This window comes from Peromyscus californicus, unplaced genomic scaffold, assembly GCF_007827085.1.
Source record: "Peromyscus californicus insignis strain IS unplaced genomic scaffold, ASM782708v3 Scaffold_12__1_contigs__length_115047231, whole genome shotgun sequence".
Classification (NCBI taxonomy): Eukaryota; Metazoa; Chordata; class Mammalia; order Rodentia; family Cricetidae; genus Peromyscus; species Peromyscus californicus.
In genome coordinates this window covers 7,268,998-7,287,362 of record NW_026294413.1, presented here as the reverse complement: position 1 = coordinate 7,287,362, position 18,365 = coordinate 7,268,998, and the positions used below count along the sequence as shown (strand labels likewise).

Here is an 18,365-nt window from a genome sequence, read left to right as displayed (position 1 = left end):
AGATGTGGGATAGCATCTGGAGCTGAGTGATATGGCAGGAGCCTCTTTCTGCTCCCAATTCTGCCCTGAAGGGTTAACTCTTCCTTGTTCCCCAAGGAATACAGTGGGGCTCTCTTATGAGATCTGGAAGAAATTAAACAGTTAATAACAGTAAGAGTTGATACTGTTTATAAAGCCCGGGGCTCTTTAAAAACATGAGTCTTTACTTTCCAGACAGTTCTAGATCTTTTATATTTTAAAAATAATCCTCTTAAAACGTTACTCACCAGTCTAATTCATAGCTGCTTTATAACCCCGAAAAATGTTCTGATGTCAGACTTGGGTTGAACATGGTTGGGTATGTAGTAAAAATAAAATTTGGTTTCCTCACATTACTACTGTAAAACAGCTAACTATAAACAGCATTTTACATTAATAATATATTACATTTAGAAAGAAGATTATATGATATATACACAGTATATTTCATTGCATGCTTAAAATATTCATGCACAAAGACAAAATAAATAGGGTATCTACCACAGTGTTCACAGTGCTGTTCTGGGAAGTGGGGTTATGGGCATATTAGTCTTCTTTGTTTCCTTTTCTGCGTTTTGTGAGCATTGTCTAATAAATGGATATTGTTCTGGGAGGGGGAATTTTTTAGGATTCGTTTTTAAGAGCTTAAGCAACTGAAAAAATTTGAGAGCTATTGAGTGTATAAGTTAAAAGCCTAGCTTATGCAGTTCAGTGTGGCAGCTGTTGGCCTGAAATGGCTATTTTAAATCAAATGTAACAATTAGTTCTTCAGCTATGCTAAGCATAGCTCTTCCACCACAGTCACATTCTCACCATCAGAAAAATGTCTGTTCCTCATTCCAGGTAGAAAGTGGATTACAAAATTATGCTCTGGCCATCAAAAATGGAAGCTGGGCCAGGGTCTGGTAACACTGGTAACCCCTTCACCACAGACACTAACTCTTTTCAGCAGTCACTCCAATGACCTCACTTACCCATGATCTTCCAGCTAGTTAAGACAGGGGAAGAATGGTTCCCAGCACATAACTCATGTCTCTATGTCGTGATTACCAGCTTCCCTATCCATTTCCAACTCAATCTAATTCAGTGCAACCCCTCAGATAGTTTTGAGAAGTTACCACATGCTACGTGTCAGAGTCAGCCTCAATTTCCCAACCAAATAAGAAAAATGTCCTTCATCCCTCTAGAGTGTATTGACACACATAAATAGAAAGTCATTTTGGGTAGAATGATAGCAAGAACATGACTGTGTTTGTAAAATCCAAAAAACGCTTCCCACAGCAGCTGTGTTTCAGCTGGGTCTTGACATGTTGGTCCAAGTTCACAAGTCAGCACTTCAGTGTTCTCCTTCCCATCTTCCCAAAGAAGAAGGTGCGTTAGGTTCTTTCCCCATCACTGTGGGCAGGAACTTGACAGAAGCAACATAGGGAGAAAGAGCTTGTCTCAGCTCATGGTTTCAGGAGGATTTCAACTCATCGTGGTGGGAAGATGTGCTAGTGAGAGCAGCTGTGTCTGTGGCTACAGGAGCATCCTGCAGACAATAAGCAGAGAACTCGGGCCAGAGCAGAAGCAGCCAAAGATCTCAGCACTCCTTCAAGACACCAATTTCCACCACCCAGGCCTCAAGCCCTACATCTTCCACAGCCTTTAAAATAGTTCCACAGGCAGAGGCCCTATACCAGTTTCTTTCCTGTAGTTATAACAAAACAACATAGTCAGAAGCAACTTGTAGAAGGAAGAGTTTGCTTGGGCTTACCTGTTCAGGAGGGCTAGGAGTCCATCATGGAGGGGAGTCATGGCAACAAGCAGTAGCCATGACAGCAGGAGGCTGAGAGCTCACAACTTGAGCAGCTAGTGCAAAGTAGAGAGAGTAAACTGACAGGAAGACGCAAGGCCACAGCTCCCAGAAATAGTGCAACCCACTAGGGACCAAGTGTTCAAATGCCTGAGACTATGGGGAATGTTTCTCAGTCAAACTACCATAGGGCCTATTGTTTAAAACATTAGCCCATAAAACATAATCTGGAGATTTCAGATTCAATCCATAATGGAGATCAAAACCCATTGTCAAAATGTAGCTCATATGTAACCAAATAATGTTTTCATTTCTTGTAGGATAACTACATATGTTTAACTTACTGCCTTTGGGCTGATTTTCTTATATTACAGGTATGGTTCTATGTGTGTGAAATAGTCCTAAATCTTCAAATGAAATAAAGTATATTATGATTTTAAGATTTAGTCATCCATTTTATTTGAATACATAAAGCCTTATGAGTGAATGGTTATTTTTTTCAGCTACTTGTCTATAAATGTATGAATGGAAGTTAAAAACCTGGAGGGCCCTGTTCTCAAATAAATGCTTGTAACGATAATATGTAATATATAATTTACATTATATATAATATAGTATATAAACATAAGTACCACACTTGTATTTTACAGATGCAATGCTCTTGGTAGCAGAGCGACTGGAAGGGCCGTTCAACATTGAGTCAGTCATGGACCCAATAGACGTCAAGATCTCCGAAGCCATCATGAACATGCAAGAAAACAGCATGCAAGTGTCAGCGAAGGTATTTCCATTAATAATGTGTCTCCTAACGTGTGCACATAGTACAGTGCAGTCACCTAAAAAGATGGAGTGATGAGGTATGTGGGTAGGGATTATAAATCCTAGCACACTGCCAGCAGCTTCTCCTATTGAACCACAAATTTACTTCTTCATTTAAAATGTATAACAAAATGGCATTGAGAGGGGGAGTAAGTTTTTAGTTCGCAGCTACTCAATCATGACAAAATTTTTGGCTGCCTAAAAGTTTCAGTAAGCCCCAAGTATGGCTGTCTAATCTCTCACATGTGTGAGCAATTTGGGGGGATTTTCTAGTTTGATGTTTGAAATTTCTGTACACCTTCACTTTGTCCTCTCATAACTTCTAATTATATCGTCACCTGTGTAGATGAGACACACAATGTATATGGTCAGTAGTAAATAATCAAGCACCACCTTTGACTTTCCTTGCAGACAACTGTATAACATCCATTAATGAGCCTTTGGGGGAGAATATTCCTTTATAAGAGTTGAACACATATTATAAGGCAAAAACTATCAGAGTTCCATAAATCATATGAGACAGAGGGTCCTGAGCTTGGAGCTGTGGGGGACAAACAGCAGGTTCCGGGTTTGTGCTTGTACTCATCCAGATGGACGTAAGCAGGGCTTGCCTGGAGCCAAGTGGAGCAGTCTGCATCCAGGTCTGGAGCATAGCCTTCCATCACCTCTTTTCTACCCTCTCTTCTCTCTACCAGCATCACCTTGACAACTGCATCCACCTCAGCCCTTTCAACCTGGTGGCAGGGAGATAGCATTCCCACTGAAATGTGCCACGGGTTACATGATCGGCTTATTTCAGTTTTTAAAAATGCTTTGTGAAAGAGATTTCAAATATAGTCACGAAAGTGGGAAGAAATGGGGGCACAGAGAGGAACCATGATATTTTATCTGGCCTCCTTGACTGTCATGAATCAAACTGGAGTTGAGCTTCTCAGGGTAAACTAGACGGTAAGATAAGAAAGACTGGCCTGCATTTCGTTCTCTCTCTGGGAGGTGGCAGAGCCTAGAGTTTTCTAGGCCTGATTCTGGGTTTTAATGAACCTGATGTACTCAGGTAGAGAAGGATGTTTGAGTTACCATCAACTGTTGGGGAAATAGCACATTTGGGGCTTCCATGTAAGGCCATTTTCTTTCTTTACTGTAGAAAAAAAAAAGCAACTATCCATTCCTCTCAAATCCATCACCTAAAAACCAATTAGAGTTGTTTTGAGAGGCCTCATAACCCAGCAGTGCTGGAGTAATTGGGGGCTAGGCTTGTGGAAGTTAAAAATAGCCCTAGAGAAGAGGACAAAACAAACTGGTGAGCAGTAGTATCTGTGGCCTGAGCCCAGCACTCCCATCTCAGAAGTAGATGTCTGTTTCCATTGCACACACTCAAGTTCAAGCCAGGCATTCTTCTGCCTGTTACTTCACCAATTCATTTAGTAAATATTTATCAGCAATCCAGAGTGGACCAGGCTCAGTTCCTACACCAAATATTATTTTCAGTAGGAAAGATAGACAGGAAGCAGAGGAAGCAGTATGTAAACAGATAAACGATGTAATACCAGACAATTACTGGTGGCCTGAACATGCTCCTTGTTCCCCAATGAGTGAACATATTTTGATATGAAGTTTCTACTACTTGGTTTTTCAAGAATCCTTGATAAAAAGTTTCTCTATAGATAACATCCTATGGTCCTACTTCATAACTGGTCCCTTGGCTTTCGTTTTTAAAGCCTCTTAAATCTGCCCTTCATTTAGTAATTGAGATGTTTGCAAATACAAAGTAAAGCACCTCTGCTTCATCTTTTGGCAACTCCTTTTTACATCTGGAGTGGAACCCAAAGCCCAACACTGCCTCTGCCTACCAGAGGCCTTTGTACCTTGGCTGATATGCACAGCTCCATGGTTTTTGTCTCAGCTTCTTGTGGCCTCCTCTGCCTATAACGTTCCTCCCTCCTGTCGCCTGTCGGCAGATCCCACTTGTGATTCCCCATCTGGACAATTTATCACAGCACCTACTGCAGACTAGTAATATACATATGTTTGGCGCTTGCTCCCTATCAGCCTTCTTCTGACATCATTAGTCACATGGGACAAGGATCACTGTTGTGTTCTATGCACCTAGAACCCAGCCCAGGATCTGGTGCATGGAAACTTTGGCCAAATGCTTATACAATTAATTTCAGAAGGAAGGAAGTGAGGAGAGGAGAGGGGAGGGAGGAAGGGATGAGTGGAAGAAGAGAGAAAGGAAGGAAGAAAGGAAGGAAGGAAACTCTATTAAGTAAACCATGAAGAACTTTGAAATCAACTACCTTAGTTACTGTTCTATTGCTATGAAGAGACACCATAACCAAGGCAGCTTATAAAAGAAAACATTGAATCGGGGCCTTGTTTAGAGTTTGGGAGGGTGAGTCCGTGATCATCATGATGGAAGCAGCATAGTGACAGGCAGACAGGCACTGGAGCATTAGTGCTTACATCCTGATCCACAGACAGGAGGCAGCAGGCATAGAGAGAGGCAGACATAGAGACAAAGAGATACATACACACAGGTGGGCAAAGAGACAGAGAAAGAGACTGGGCTTGGTATGGATTCTCAAAGTCTACCCCCAGTGGCACACCTCCTCCAACAAAGACATGTTTCCTAATCCTTCCCAAACATTCCCACAAACTGGGAATCAAGCATTCGAGTATCTGAGCCTATGGGGGCCATTCTCATTTAAACCATCACATTATCCAAATTCAGTTGGGCGTGATGGCACACACCTTTCATCTCAGCATTTGAGAAGCAGAGATAGGAAGATCTCAATGAGTCTGAGGCCAGTCTGGTCTACATAGTGAGTTCTAGGCCAGATCTGAGACCCTGTCTACCCTGACACACACACACACACACACACACACACACACACACACACACACACACACACACACAGAGAGAGAGAGAGAGAGAGAGAGAGAGAGAGAGAGAGAGAGAGAAAAGAAAGAAACAATACTCTTTTACAATGAATACATCTTTATTTTAAAAAAAGCATTCTATATATTTATAGAATACCACATGATGTTTTACAATGTCTACATTGTAGAAATGTTAAATCAAGCTAATTAGCAGAACTTGGCCTTTCACATCCTGTTTTTGTTGTTGGTTGGTTTGGTTGGTTGGTTGGTTCGTTGGTTGGTTGGTTGGTTGGTTGGTTTTGGTGTGTGTGTGTGTGTGTGTGTGTGTGTGTGTGTTGAGACATCTATTCTTGTAGCAAATTTCAAGCATGTAGATTATTATTAAGTGTAATTTAAATGAAGTAGTCTACCAGAAAATTCTCTAAGAGGTCAATGGGATGGGACTTTTTATCAGCAAAATGTGGAAGAGACATTTTTATGGAATTTACTTAACTGTATCAAAATAGCACTGCTGTTTTAAGGACTATATTTAAAAATGACACATTGTGAGAAATGCCATAATCAAGAAGAAAAACAGTATAAGGCCTGTAGGTTACACTCACGAAAGCATGCAGTAGGAAAGGTCATAAAGTGAGAGCATGATAAATGGACTGGCATTAGAAGAGTGAATCTGATAAGCTTGACATAGAGAAAAATGAGTGGAGGAGTTACAGAGGAGAAGAGAGAAAGGGAAAAGGAATAGCCAGGCTCTCCAAGAAAGATCAAGTAGAGAAAGTTCAGTGGCAAAAACTAATAAAACCGAGATGCCAACTGTGGAAGACCTCGAGCTCGTTGCCGGGCTCCCTTTATGATGCTCAGAGCTTTCCAGGCAGAGATACATTCTAATTACATGTTTCTCTTATCCAGTGTATTCATTTCTTTGAGTCTTTCCTAGAGTCTTAATAGTACATACACACACACACACACACACACACACACACACACACACACACACACACATATGACCATACTACTTTAAGATAAGAGATGTCTTTCCTTAAATGTTCTCATCATATCTAGAGGAATGAGAACTAATCCTTTTCTGCCTCATAATTGAGACTGTAAATGAAAGTTTTACAGACTAGTGAAAAGGTCTGTTCTCACCATGGATATTCATGCCTCTGTCTTCTACAAGGTCTGTGTGTAGTAGGCACTACCAAATCTTTTCATTCTCCTACTCAGTCCTCAGAGAGGCAGTTGAGAGTGAGATACAAGATTCCTTTGACAAAATATATTGGCTATGCCAAAGTGTACAACTAAATCATAATATGCATTTCTATCTTAAGTGGTGACACTGATTTGAAACTCTAGATTTCTTTGCGCCTTGTGAAGTATCTGTATATGCATACATATTTTAAAGGACGGGCACCACAACACATTAATTTTTTGTCATTGTTGTTTCCCCTCAAGCACAGAACCTCCAAATGGCAGCGAAAGCCATCATAGTGGCTGTTGGTTGAACCCTGACCATATCCATTCAACAAATACCATGGCATGCTCCAGGCACAAGAAACGCTGTAGAAGAGAAACAGTACCCTTGCTTTGCTGACACAGTCTCCTTCTATGTGCCTTATTTATGTATTTATTTCAAATCCTCCCTGAAATCCTTAAAAGCATTCATTTACTTGTTCATTGAAAAGGAATGTTAAATTTGCAGAGATTAAACAGTTACTCTGAGGTCAGACAGCAAGTGGCAGAGCTGGGATGCAGCCAGATCTGTCCAGTACAAAAAGAAAAACTATTCACCCAGCATGCCACAGTTTCCTTTATAAGCATCTCCCCACCGGGACCAAATGAGCTCAACACTGGAAGAACCCGCTGCATGAGGGAGCTTGGCCAGTCGCACTCTGGGAAACCTGGGGAGGAGACATAGAAGTAGCTAGTTCAAGTGCAAACACATCACACTCAGCAGCTTTACAATCTTCATGACAGACAAGGAAGAACTCTTCCTAGGCCCCTGTATCCCACCCGAATGAAAGCAGTTGAAAACTGCGCATTGGTGGAAAGTCTACACAGAAATGGGGGGAAGGCGCTCCCTGAATCAGGTTTCTGCCTTTGAACTTCAGATGTGTTGATAATCTTCCCCTTATCCTCTCAGGGAAGATAAAACTGATTTCACTAGATAGCTGTATTAGGAATAATTTCAAACCTAACTCAGGAAGATTGGTTTGTCGGATATAATCTAAATTAAGAAGGAAGACTTATTAAATTCCAATTGAAGCCATATATTCAATTAACAGCTATTATAGATGAATGTGGTACCCATTCCAGAAGAGTGAGACAGCCCCAAGGTACTTAATTTTCTCTAGACTATTCTTCCTGAATGTGCTGGTCAAAAGAAGACCAAGAAACCTAGAAGAACATTAAAGAGAATATAACAACTTCTGTCTCTAGCTATTGGGTCTAAGTTTCATCATCTATGTTTTTTGTCTAATGGCCCCTTTCTAGTATAATGGTTCTCACTTTCACAAGCATTACTCTACTTATTATGCACGCTTCTTTTTCCAGCACCCAGCTCTCCCTCTCCAACTCTCTTCCCTGTACCTTTTCTCTTTCAGGGAATTAGGAATAAACACTGTCTTAAGAATTCAAATGGTGAAAACATTTTCTTTTCTACTGGAGGACATTACCTAGAATTTATCTTTTTTACTCCAGCAGTGTTTTCTCTTTCCATCTTTGGAAGTTCCTAATTGTAGGTGTTTTTGTAAGGAAATCAGAGTGTTAGTATGTTATGGTTATTTTTTTTTTACATCCTTTCTCCTGGCCAGTATTCTAAATTATTTGAGAACAAGAGTTGTGTCTAAGTTGGGGTTTTTATTGCTGTGATGAGACACCATGACCACATCAACTCTTATAAATGAAAACATTTAATTGGGGTAGCTTACAATTTCAGAAGTTCAGTCCATTATCATCATGGCAGGCAGCATGGCAGCATGCAGGCAGATGTGGTGCTGGAGTAGTAGCTGAAAGTCCTACAGCTTGCAGGCAACAAAAAGTCAGCTGAGACACTGAGCAATATCCTGAACATAGGAAACTTCAAAGCCCTCCAACAAGACCATATTCACTCCAACAAAGCCACACCTAAAATAGTGCCACTCCCTATAAGATTATGGGGGTCAATTACATTCCAACTACTACAAGTTGCATCTTGTTCATTCTTAAATTATTCAGAGAAAGTTCGTAGTGTGTCACATATGGAAGAAATAATATGTTTCACTTGGTTGAGTTCGCAATGTGAAAACATAGCACTAGAGAGCCTTACAAAGAAAAGAAATAATAAATACCTTAACTTGGTTTGAAAGTACTCTGAGATTCTTTAAACATGGCAGCAGTGGGTTAGAGTTGGACACCAGACAGACCCAGGACCTGGTTGTTACTATTTGTGTGATTTGGGGAAAATCGTTTATCTGTCTAAACTCAACCAACCAATGTTAAAAATGAATGCCCTAACCCAACTTACAGGTTATTTAAACAGAACAACATTACAGTACATGTAAAGTGCTTAGCATGGAGCATGTCAAATCAAAACCACCCAAGAAGGTTAAGGCTCTTAATTGTTACTAAAAACAACGGTGATGGGTAATTTCTGAAGAGTTTAGTACTATGGTCTTGATTCATCCAAGAGTCTAGAGGCTTAAACTTAGCTTCGAAGAGCAGAAAATACTTAACATCTCCATCTCACATTTGATCCCATGGATGTTTGATTCTTTTCAATGAAGAGGTTCCACCTCAAAAGAAAGAGAGGATCTAAATATCTATCTCTGAGACCAGGATCCTGGGGATGCCAAGTTGCTGGTTGCTGTGGGATGGTCTGTATGTCAAATGTGTTGCTGATTGGTCAATGAATAAATCACTGATTGGTCAGTGGCCAGGCAGGAAGTATAGGCGGGTCTAACAGAGAGGAGAATTGAGAGAACAGGAAGCTGGGTGGGGGAAACACTGCCAGCCGCCAAGATGAGAAACAGCATATGAAGATGCCGGTAAGCCACGAGTCATGTGGCAAGGTATAGATTAATGGAAATGGATTAATTTAAGCTGTAAGAATAGTTAGCAAGAAGCCTGCCACGGCCATACAGTTTGTAACCAATATAAGTTTCTGTGTTTACTTGGTTGGGTCTGACAGCTGTGGGACTGGCAGGTGAGAGAGATTTGTCCTGACTGTGGGCCAGGCAGGAAAACTCTAGCTACAGCTGGTGACTACATCAACAACCCAGTTCTAGTCTGTGCCTCTTGTCTCTACCAAAGCAAAGGGATTTGGGGGGATTTTGGTGGCCTCAGGCCATTGTCACATTATTCTTACTAGTTTGCTCCATCGATGGATAGTTTGGTCCCTCTCATGTGATCTCTGAGGAAGAAAAAGCAAATGGGTCACACTGTTTACAAAGCTTCATGACCTATTAATTTCTACAGCTTTCTTTCAGTGGAAAGAGGCTGTGTCCTCCATGATGGAAAGGGGTGTGTCCTCCATTATTCCAGACTTTTGGGTTTTTTCTGACTTTTTTATAAATTCAAACCTTTTTGTTCTGTTCATCAATTCTCACATGCAGCATGGCACTGAGAATACTAACCCTGAAACACTTTGTGTTTTTTGATTTCCTCTCCTCTGTGCAGGAAATCAGTGTGTATCCTATTCCTGTTTGTAACAGAACCAGGTTTTCTTCCGGGAAAGCACCACAGTTTTCGTAATGTAAAATGAAAGCTCAAATGTGCTGATTTACAGGAAAAGTATTGAAGAAAACTAGTTTTAGCTTTCTTTCTTTCTTTGAAAAAGAGATTCTAATTGTATTTTCCCTTTTGATGATAAAGGAAACCTCTTGATGATCTCTAACGTAGGGCAATTTACCTGGAGACTTTCTTTCACTTCAAAGGCAAAGGATGAGATTATATTTAAAGTAGTACACTCAAGAATGGATTAGTGAAACTCAGTTTAACTCAATACTCAATGTGTCGTCAGGAGCAACAAAAGAAATATAATTTTTGGGTCTCACAGAAATCTTCTCACAACTTCCTCCTGCCTTGCTTAAGAAGTCTTCCGAGATCCATGTTTCTCATAGACAAGCTCTTCCCATTCTCATAAGTACATAGCCTTTTTCCTGGTTCTAATCACTTCCTTTCTACTAAGGCATTTGTGATCTGGTCTAACACTGGTAGAATCACAGCTTCAGGTAGCCTGTGTGCCTGTAAAGGATTTGCCTCTGTGGGAAAAGCTTCTGCTTGAAGAGTTTGCCAATTTCCTTGGTGTAAATATCCATATTATGACTGGTTGAAAACCTAGGCATAGTGTCACTGAACACAGAATGACATACCGTGATAAAGTAGTCCTGCCTTGTAGGTGTGGTTGGCATGAAAACCCTCAAAAGCATAGATAACAGTGCAGTGATTAGAAAGTAGAAAGTTTATATATATGAAACTATATATATATGAAACTTTTTACTTTATATATATATAGAGAGAGAGCATAATTTGTGTAATTTTAAGTATATGCAGCATAATTTTTAATGATCATGTTTAGCAACTGATTTTCAAACTTACTAGAAATGCCTCAATTCTCCTCATCAGCAATGGGAGCCTATCCCAGCACACCACTGCTGTTCTAGGAAGCTCCCTGGATTCTCCAGTCTGGGTTAATTGTTCCTGTGGGCATTCTCGTTACACTCATAGCATGCCAATTCTTGCTCTCTTGACCAAACACTCACAAGAGCAGGGACATATCCATGCCACTTAATTTTGACCAATGTAACACTCAATATATATTTATTTGTTGAACCATGGGATGAATGAACAGTTCACAACCAGGCTGGTATGATTCATGTGTTTACTTATATCCTGCTAAGTGACCTTAAAGAAGTTCTTTCAACCTTATAAACAAACAAGAGCATGTGAGATAATCATTTAGCTAGGCAGAGAGAAGTGGGGCTTCTTCTCTCTCCATGCAATAAAATATGTCATGTTCAGTTCCTTGAAACTCTGCCCTCTGCTCATTTGGAAAGAATATCAAGACATCCTGCAGTGTAAGGAATGCAAAACCAAAAAAACAGTCTCAAGTCAATGGAAAGAATTTGTTTTTATTGAAGAAAAGATTTTAAGAAGTATGCAATACATCTGACAGATACCCTGGAACCAAGCTGTTTAAGCCTTAGAAGTAAATTGTTTAAACCTTAGAATGGTACGTGGCAGCCAGCTTTTGAAAAAAATCAAAGCCAGTAAAAAATGACCAAAACAAAAGCTGATGACTAGGCTTGATTCAGAATCCTGAATTCTCTTAACAGGATGCTGAATCCATCCAGGGACTTAGAGTTTGCCAGAGAAGTTGGTCAGGGAACCACTGCAATCAATCTTTAAGGAAAGAAAAACACGAGTCAGGAAGAAAATAGAAAGAAAGATGATGAGAGAGGAGAGGAAAGACAGGAAGACAGGTCAAAGGAGAAAAGAGATTGTTCTGAAATAATGGGGTGAAAAGACATCTTCTTAGAGAAGGCAATCCATGAAGAGACTTGCCAACCTAAATAAAAATGGAAAGTTGGGAACTGAAATGTTTGTATCATTAATCTAATGATTTTAAGCCAAAGAAAGAATAATTATCAAAATCAATAAGTTGTATCCAGGAATACGGGTCTTAAGACATTAGCAGGAAGCTGTTAGGAACCAGAAAAGAAGTATTGTGAACTTACGCCCTGGGGAAAAGTTTCACTTACTGGTAATATGTAACTCTTCTTGCTACTAACTTGATGAAATGTTTTTGGAAATATTTTAAGTTTCTCACAAATTTCCTGTATTAATATGTGAATAGACTTATACAAACACACATCTCAGTCACCACTTTGAAGAATTACTTTATTCTTGGTTATATGTGTGTCTGTGTGTGGGTATGCACAGATGAATGCAGTACCCACAGAGGCCTGAAGAGGGTATCAGATCCCCGGGAGCTGGACTTACTGATGGTCATGAGCCACCTAATGTGGGTGCTGGGAACGAACTCAGCCTCCCCCCCCCCACAACAGCATGTGCACTCGTGAGCACTGAGTCACCTCTCCAGTGCCACCACTTCATACTGAGAAAAGGCCTTCAGCTCTGTGCTAGAGCTGGATGACCTGGGTGGTTGCCAGCAGGAAAAGGATACTGCTGTTGCAATGAAGGAATGCTGCTGGCCAGGACTTTGACCAGACAAAGAGGATGCTGGGAACAGCAGCTTTGTAAAGAGTCCAAATCACCTGCCATTGTGATACAACCAACGCTGTTGACTGAGCTGTGAATCCAGTCCAGTCACAGTAACCCCTCCAACCCATTCATGCTTCACTCTCTTTACTTTTAGTCATTCATGGTCCATTGCTGTCCAAAAAGCTTAAAGGAAACATTCTAGAAGTAATCAGCCGATAAGTTTTAAACTGTACATCATTTTAGGTCATATGATGACATTTTACACTGCCCTACTCTATCATGCCGTGGACATGAATTAACCCTTTTCTCAGTGTATTTATTTATGTTGTATATGCTACCTACCTCTTAGGTACTTCACAGACATCTCAGTTACAGAGTGACTGTCACTACTACAGTGCTCACATTCAAAGAACTATTATTTTATTTAGAAATTGACCCAAAGCACAAGAGTGGTGATGCAAGCAACTTGAATATGCCAAAGATGAGCCATGAAGTTCTTCTCTGTAGCTGAAAGTTTTTCTGTGTCCCGCCTGGCCCGTGGTCAGGACAAATCTCTCTCACCCGCTGGTCCCACAGCTGCTTGGACCCAAATAAACACACATAGGCTTATATTATTTTTAAACAATGGCCATGGCAGGATTCTTGCTAACTAGCTTTTATATCTTAAACTAACCCATTTCTATAAATCTATACTTTGCTGCGAGGCTTATGGCTTACCGATACCTTTACATCTTGCTTCTTCTGGTGGCAGCTAGCAGCGTCTCCTCAGCTCTGCCTTTCTCCTTCCTCTCTCTCTAGTTGGAATGTCTCGCCTAACCTTATTCTGCCTCACCATTGGCCAAATAGCTTTATTTATCAACCAATCAGAGCAACACACATTCACAGCATACAGAACAACATTCCACAACACTTCCCCTTTTCTGTTTAATCAAAAAGGAAAGTTTATATAGTAAAATATAGTAAAATTACATATAATAGAACAGTTATCAAGCAAGAATTACAGTTACAATATCTAATATATTTGTATTTGGCAAAATTAAAGAAAATATTCTATCTATCCTGTATTTGTGAGTCTAAAGTTTTATATCTAATTTATCTTTTATCATAGCCAAGGAAAATTATAATTATCTAGTCTTCAACTACATCAAAGACCCCAGAAGGATATAATATTACCTAAGTAAACAGGAAATGCATTGTAAGCAACTTCTCTTTCTAAAGAATAAAAGGGAATGTAGATATGATAAGATAAAGAGTAACAACTTGTTTAAAATGTTTTACATTATTATAGATTTTAGTTTATTGATACAAATTTAAAGTTAATTTTGTTATATTATATATTTATTTCTACTCTTGTTTAAGGTATTATATTTATGAAACTCATTTAAAATTGTAATGTATAATTAAGAAATAGATTAATAATTAGTCATCTATGATAATCACACTTATAGTCGTGTTAGTTAAGTTTTCTAAGTATACAAAGACATATTTCAATTAGGTAGGTAATCTTCAAACACTCCAAAGACTTACAGAATATGGTGTTTAAAATGTTTTAAAAACTTAGACTTTCTGGACAGTGAGACATGTCTGCTCCTGGCAGCACCACACTGATTTACTTCAAAGAGGAAAATGGGCGTCAAAGACATTCCATATGGAGTTTATCTTCTTCTTGGCAAAAATAGCCATTTTGGGCAAGAAACTGCTCTTGCCTGGACTGCTGATAAACTGGACATACAGGACTCATAGGAAAATGACCACTGAATTTGCCAAAAGATGGCAAAATTGTCCTTCATGTTCCTGCTTCGCAGAGGAGACTGCCGTTCTAGAGGACACAGGAAAAAGTGACTGAGACACTAGGCCTATGCCCTAAAAATGGATGCCCCACATTGGGCACCACTTCTCTTAAGGAAAACAGTGAAAAAATCAGCTACGTGTATAGACAAAAATACTCTTGTCAGTTTCAGTACTCTGAAGTTTTTGGCAATTACTGCAGGCATAGAGCCTGTAGCTCTTCACTTAGCCTACCAACCAGAGAGCCAATTTAGCTACTTTGTGAGATTTTCCATTTTTTAACTGGCTTATTAATTTTAATAAGTAACTTATCAAAGGATCAAGAACTAGAATTTTTGGTTCTAGTTATTAATTTTAGTAAAGTTGTTTATTGAACTTGGATTTAACTTGACATTGTAATTGGAGCAAAGACAATAGCAATATTTTTCATATGAGTGCATGGTGTGCTATAGTTCTTCAGGCTGAGAAAGAAATGCTCAACCTTGGTTTGGAAGAGACAATTGCTTATTTGAGCTTAAGTGTGTAAAGGTATAGTGAAGGGTCTTTCATGAACACTCATGGGTTTCTTTATTTTACTTTCCTACTTTTACTTCTCATTACAGATAACCACATGCTAGCTAACTTCAACAAATGCAAAATAGGGAGATGATAATGAAAACTTTTACTTATTTATAATTATTAATTTTTTAAAAACATACAATATGTGCTGGGAATGCATAGAAGCTAGGATACAGTGATAAAATATTTAAAATTCTGTTCTTCAGGGAGTTTAAATTGTTCATTCATAGCTCTGCGTAATCCATGTACTTGACATGTTATTCAGTATTTCTCTGAGTAATTATAGATTATGTCAGTTAAAGTAATATACCTTTTTATTTCATTTTTCAGTGTCTTCTCTAGGCATCATATCTCATCTTTAAAATGGCTTTGAAAATTGGGAAACCATGTTGTTCCAATGTCATCCAAGTTTAATATCAAGGACAGAAGCTAGAACTCTAACTCTTGGGCTCTTGTTAGTGACTTACTATGGCCAAAATGTGTTTATTACTCAAAGTTTATGTTGAAAGTTAACTCCTGGAACCTTTAGATGTAATTACAGGAGTTGTCCCTTATAAAGGAGACCTGAGGGGGCCTTTCACTGGTCCACCTGCTAAATAAGGACAGAGAAAGAAAGTGTCATGTACAAATTACCTGGTACCTGGACCTTATACTTCACATCCTCTAGAACTACAAAAGTTTCTGGTCTTTATGAATGACTAGTCAAAGGTATTTCATCAAAGCACTTCAAATCTCCTAAACACTTGTCTGTTACCCCACAGCTGTTATGAACACAACAGCCACACCTGGGTCCGTGATACACAGTCCCGTATGGACTTCCTGGTTCTTTGTTTCCTTGGGTATCAGTGAAACAGAGTGAAATTCCCCAGTTAGTCTTCTTACAGATAAAGTCAGTAGCATTGTAATAGAAATTACAATCTAATAAATAAAGAAAACACCACTTAGTCTCAAAACATCAAGTCTAGGTAGACACAGCCACCGAGATAGAGAATACCCACAAAATTGCCTCTCAAGATGCCAGTAATGACTTTGGAGTCTTGTAATCAAAGTAGCTAAGACAAGGGAGAGATCAAGGGGACAGGGAACTGGTTGTAAGTCCCTCTGAAAAGGTGGACAGTGCATTTGTCTATGAAATGTATGTTAATATATTTCGGTGTTTAGGTTCTAAACATTCAGAAACCAAATGGCTGAATGCAAATCTGCTATCAATACACCTCTAACTCCTCCTCTCTCTCCTTTCCCTCCTCCCAATAAAACAATAAATTCTCCTCATTCAGTGCTTGTCATCTCAATGTCCGTGCCTTTCATCTCAGAATGCCAACAGACTTCTGAGACATTCTCTTTGTAATCCTCTTAAGGGAGAAACTCAGGAGTCAGGGAACTCCGCGAAATCCACAAGTCTTTTGAGTTGGCTGTATAGGAAAGATGATTTCTTTGAATATTCACAGCATTTGTCTATATCGAAAATTCTGAATACTTTCTGGAATTATCTAATTATCCCTTTCTAGATGCCTCAGAGTGAATCAGGCAGAAGGGAACACCAATGCTACTTTTTAAAGGGGTATGTCTAAAGATGTGTTCCCCTTTCAGTGGTTTAGCCTGCAATCACAACTTCTAGAAACTTCTGTTTTGGTGTAAAAAGAAGACTCTTTTCCTACCTTAACTGAGGGTGGAGTGGCAGCACCGACCTCTAAGGCAAGTCTATCAGAATCTCATTTCTCTTACCAAGTCTGAGCCACCCTCATTTTGGGGTGGAACTGCCTGGAGGAACCCTACAAATAACATCATGAACACGTTGGAACATGTGGTGGCATAAAGCCCCTGTGAATGTTGCCAATTTAACACGTGGACTCTGCTGCTTCTGCCACATTGTTTAGCTCTTACAAATAATACTGTGTGGGAAGCATAGATCAGGGCCTTGAGATATGGCTCAGTGGATAAGGATGCTTGCTGCTCTTCCAGAGGACCTGAATCTGACTCCCAGCTCTTTCACTGGAAGTTCTTAATTAGCTTTAACTTCAGCTCCTGGGGATCCAACCCCATCTTCTGGCCTTTGTGGACACCACACTCATGTGTATAAGCCTACACACAGGCACATACACATAAGTAAAAACATAAATAAATAAACATCTGGGAAAAAAGAGAGAAAGGAAGGCGAGGCCGGGTGTTTTCTTTTTCCCTCTTTTTTTGTTTATAAGTAAAACTTACAGAAGGTATAAGTTATGGACTTACATAATTATGTGATGATTATCAAGCACTTGTTTTCTAGATAGTGGGTGTGTGTTCCTGCTTCATAATTTGCATTTGATCATGACCACATGCCAGTGTGATAAATGGGATTATTATCCCTATTAAACAGAGAAGGAGTCCGGCAATGGTAGCAACGCCTTTAATCCCAGCACTCAGGAGGCAGAGGCAGGTGGATCTCTGTGAGTTCAGGCCAGGCTGGGCAACAGAGCAAGTTCCTGGACAACCAGGGCTACACAGAGAAACCCCGTCTTAAAAAACCAAATATAGCCGGGCGGTGGTGGCGCACGCCTTTAATCCCAGCACTCGGGAGGCAGAGGCAGGCGGATCTCTGTGAGTTCGAGGCCAACCTGGTCTACAGAGTGAGATCCAGGACAGGCACCAAAGCTACATAGAGAAACCCTGTCTCAAAAAAAAACCAAAAAAAAAAACAAAACCAAATATATATGTATATACATACATACATGCATATGTATATGTTCAGAATAGAGGGGAAAGATGGGCTCATAGAGGCTCCTGTATTTGTTCCCACAACACAGACTTTTCTCAGCTTCATCCATCAGCCGCTTGTCCTTCCACTTCCCTTGATAAATGCCAACAGTTTCAGAACTCTAAAAACCATCTAAAGATCCAAGTTTGCATTTCTAGCCCTGACCACTTGATCTTCTCTCCTTTAACCTCAGGACCTATCTATCATATATAGATTCTCATCCACTTCTTCTTTTGTTCAAAATAAGAAATATTGGGGTACCCCAGCTACCCAGGCCCCTTATATTAGACTGAATCCCCTGTGCTCATAGAGCTATTACAGCAAACTTAGAAATCAGGTATACTCCAAATTTCTGTCCAATGATCCCATTTGTCACCCACCCTATGAACCCCATATTTTTTAAACTTTTTCTAACTAATGGATTGCATGTTGTCTTACTGTCCGCAGGCTAATATGACCAAATACTGTAAAGTAGGTGACATAAACAACACCCTTCCTCTCTAAGGTCACTGATTCTATTTCCCACCCACCATAACCCCATCACTTGAGAGATTAGGTCTCAATTTAGGAATC

The 18,365-nt window shown here is 39.7% G+C and overlaps 1 protein-coding gene across 2 annotated transcripts in view; it reads left to right on the top strand.

Moving 5' to 3' along the window:
- Positions 1-18,365, top strand: part of Gpc6 (glypican 6) — a 1,071,516-nt gene that overhangs the window by 955,075 nt on the left and 98,076 nt on the right. For both annotated transcript variants that reach the window (XM_052732493.1, XM_052732494.1), the window contains exon 5: positions 2,464-2,594. In XM_052732493.1, coding sequence (XP_052588453.1) covers positions 2,464-2,594 — 131 coding nt within the window. The remainder of the gene's footprint in view (positions 1-2,463; positions 2,595-18,365) is intronic.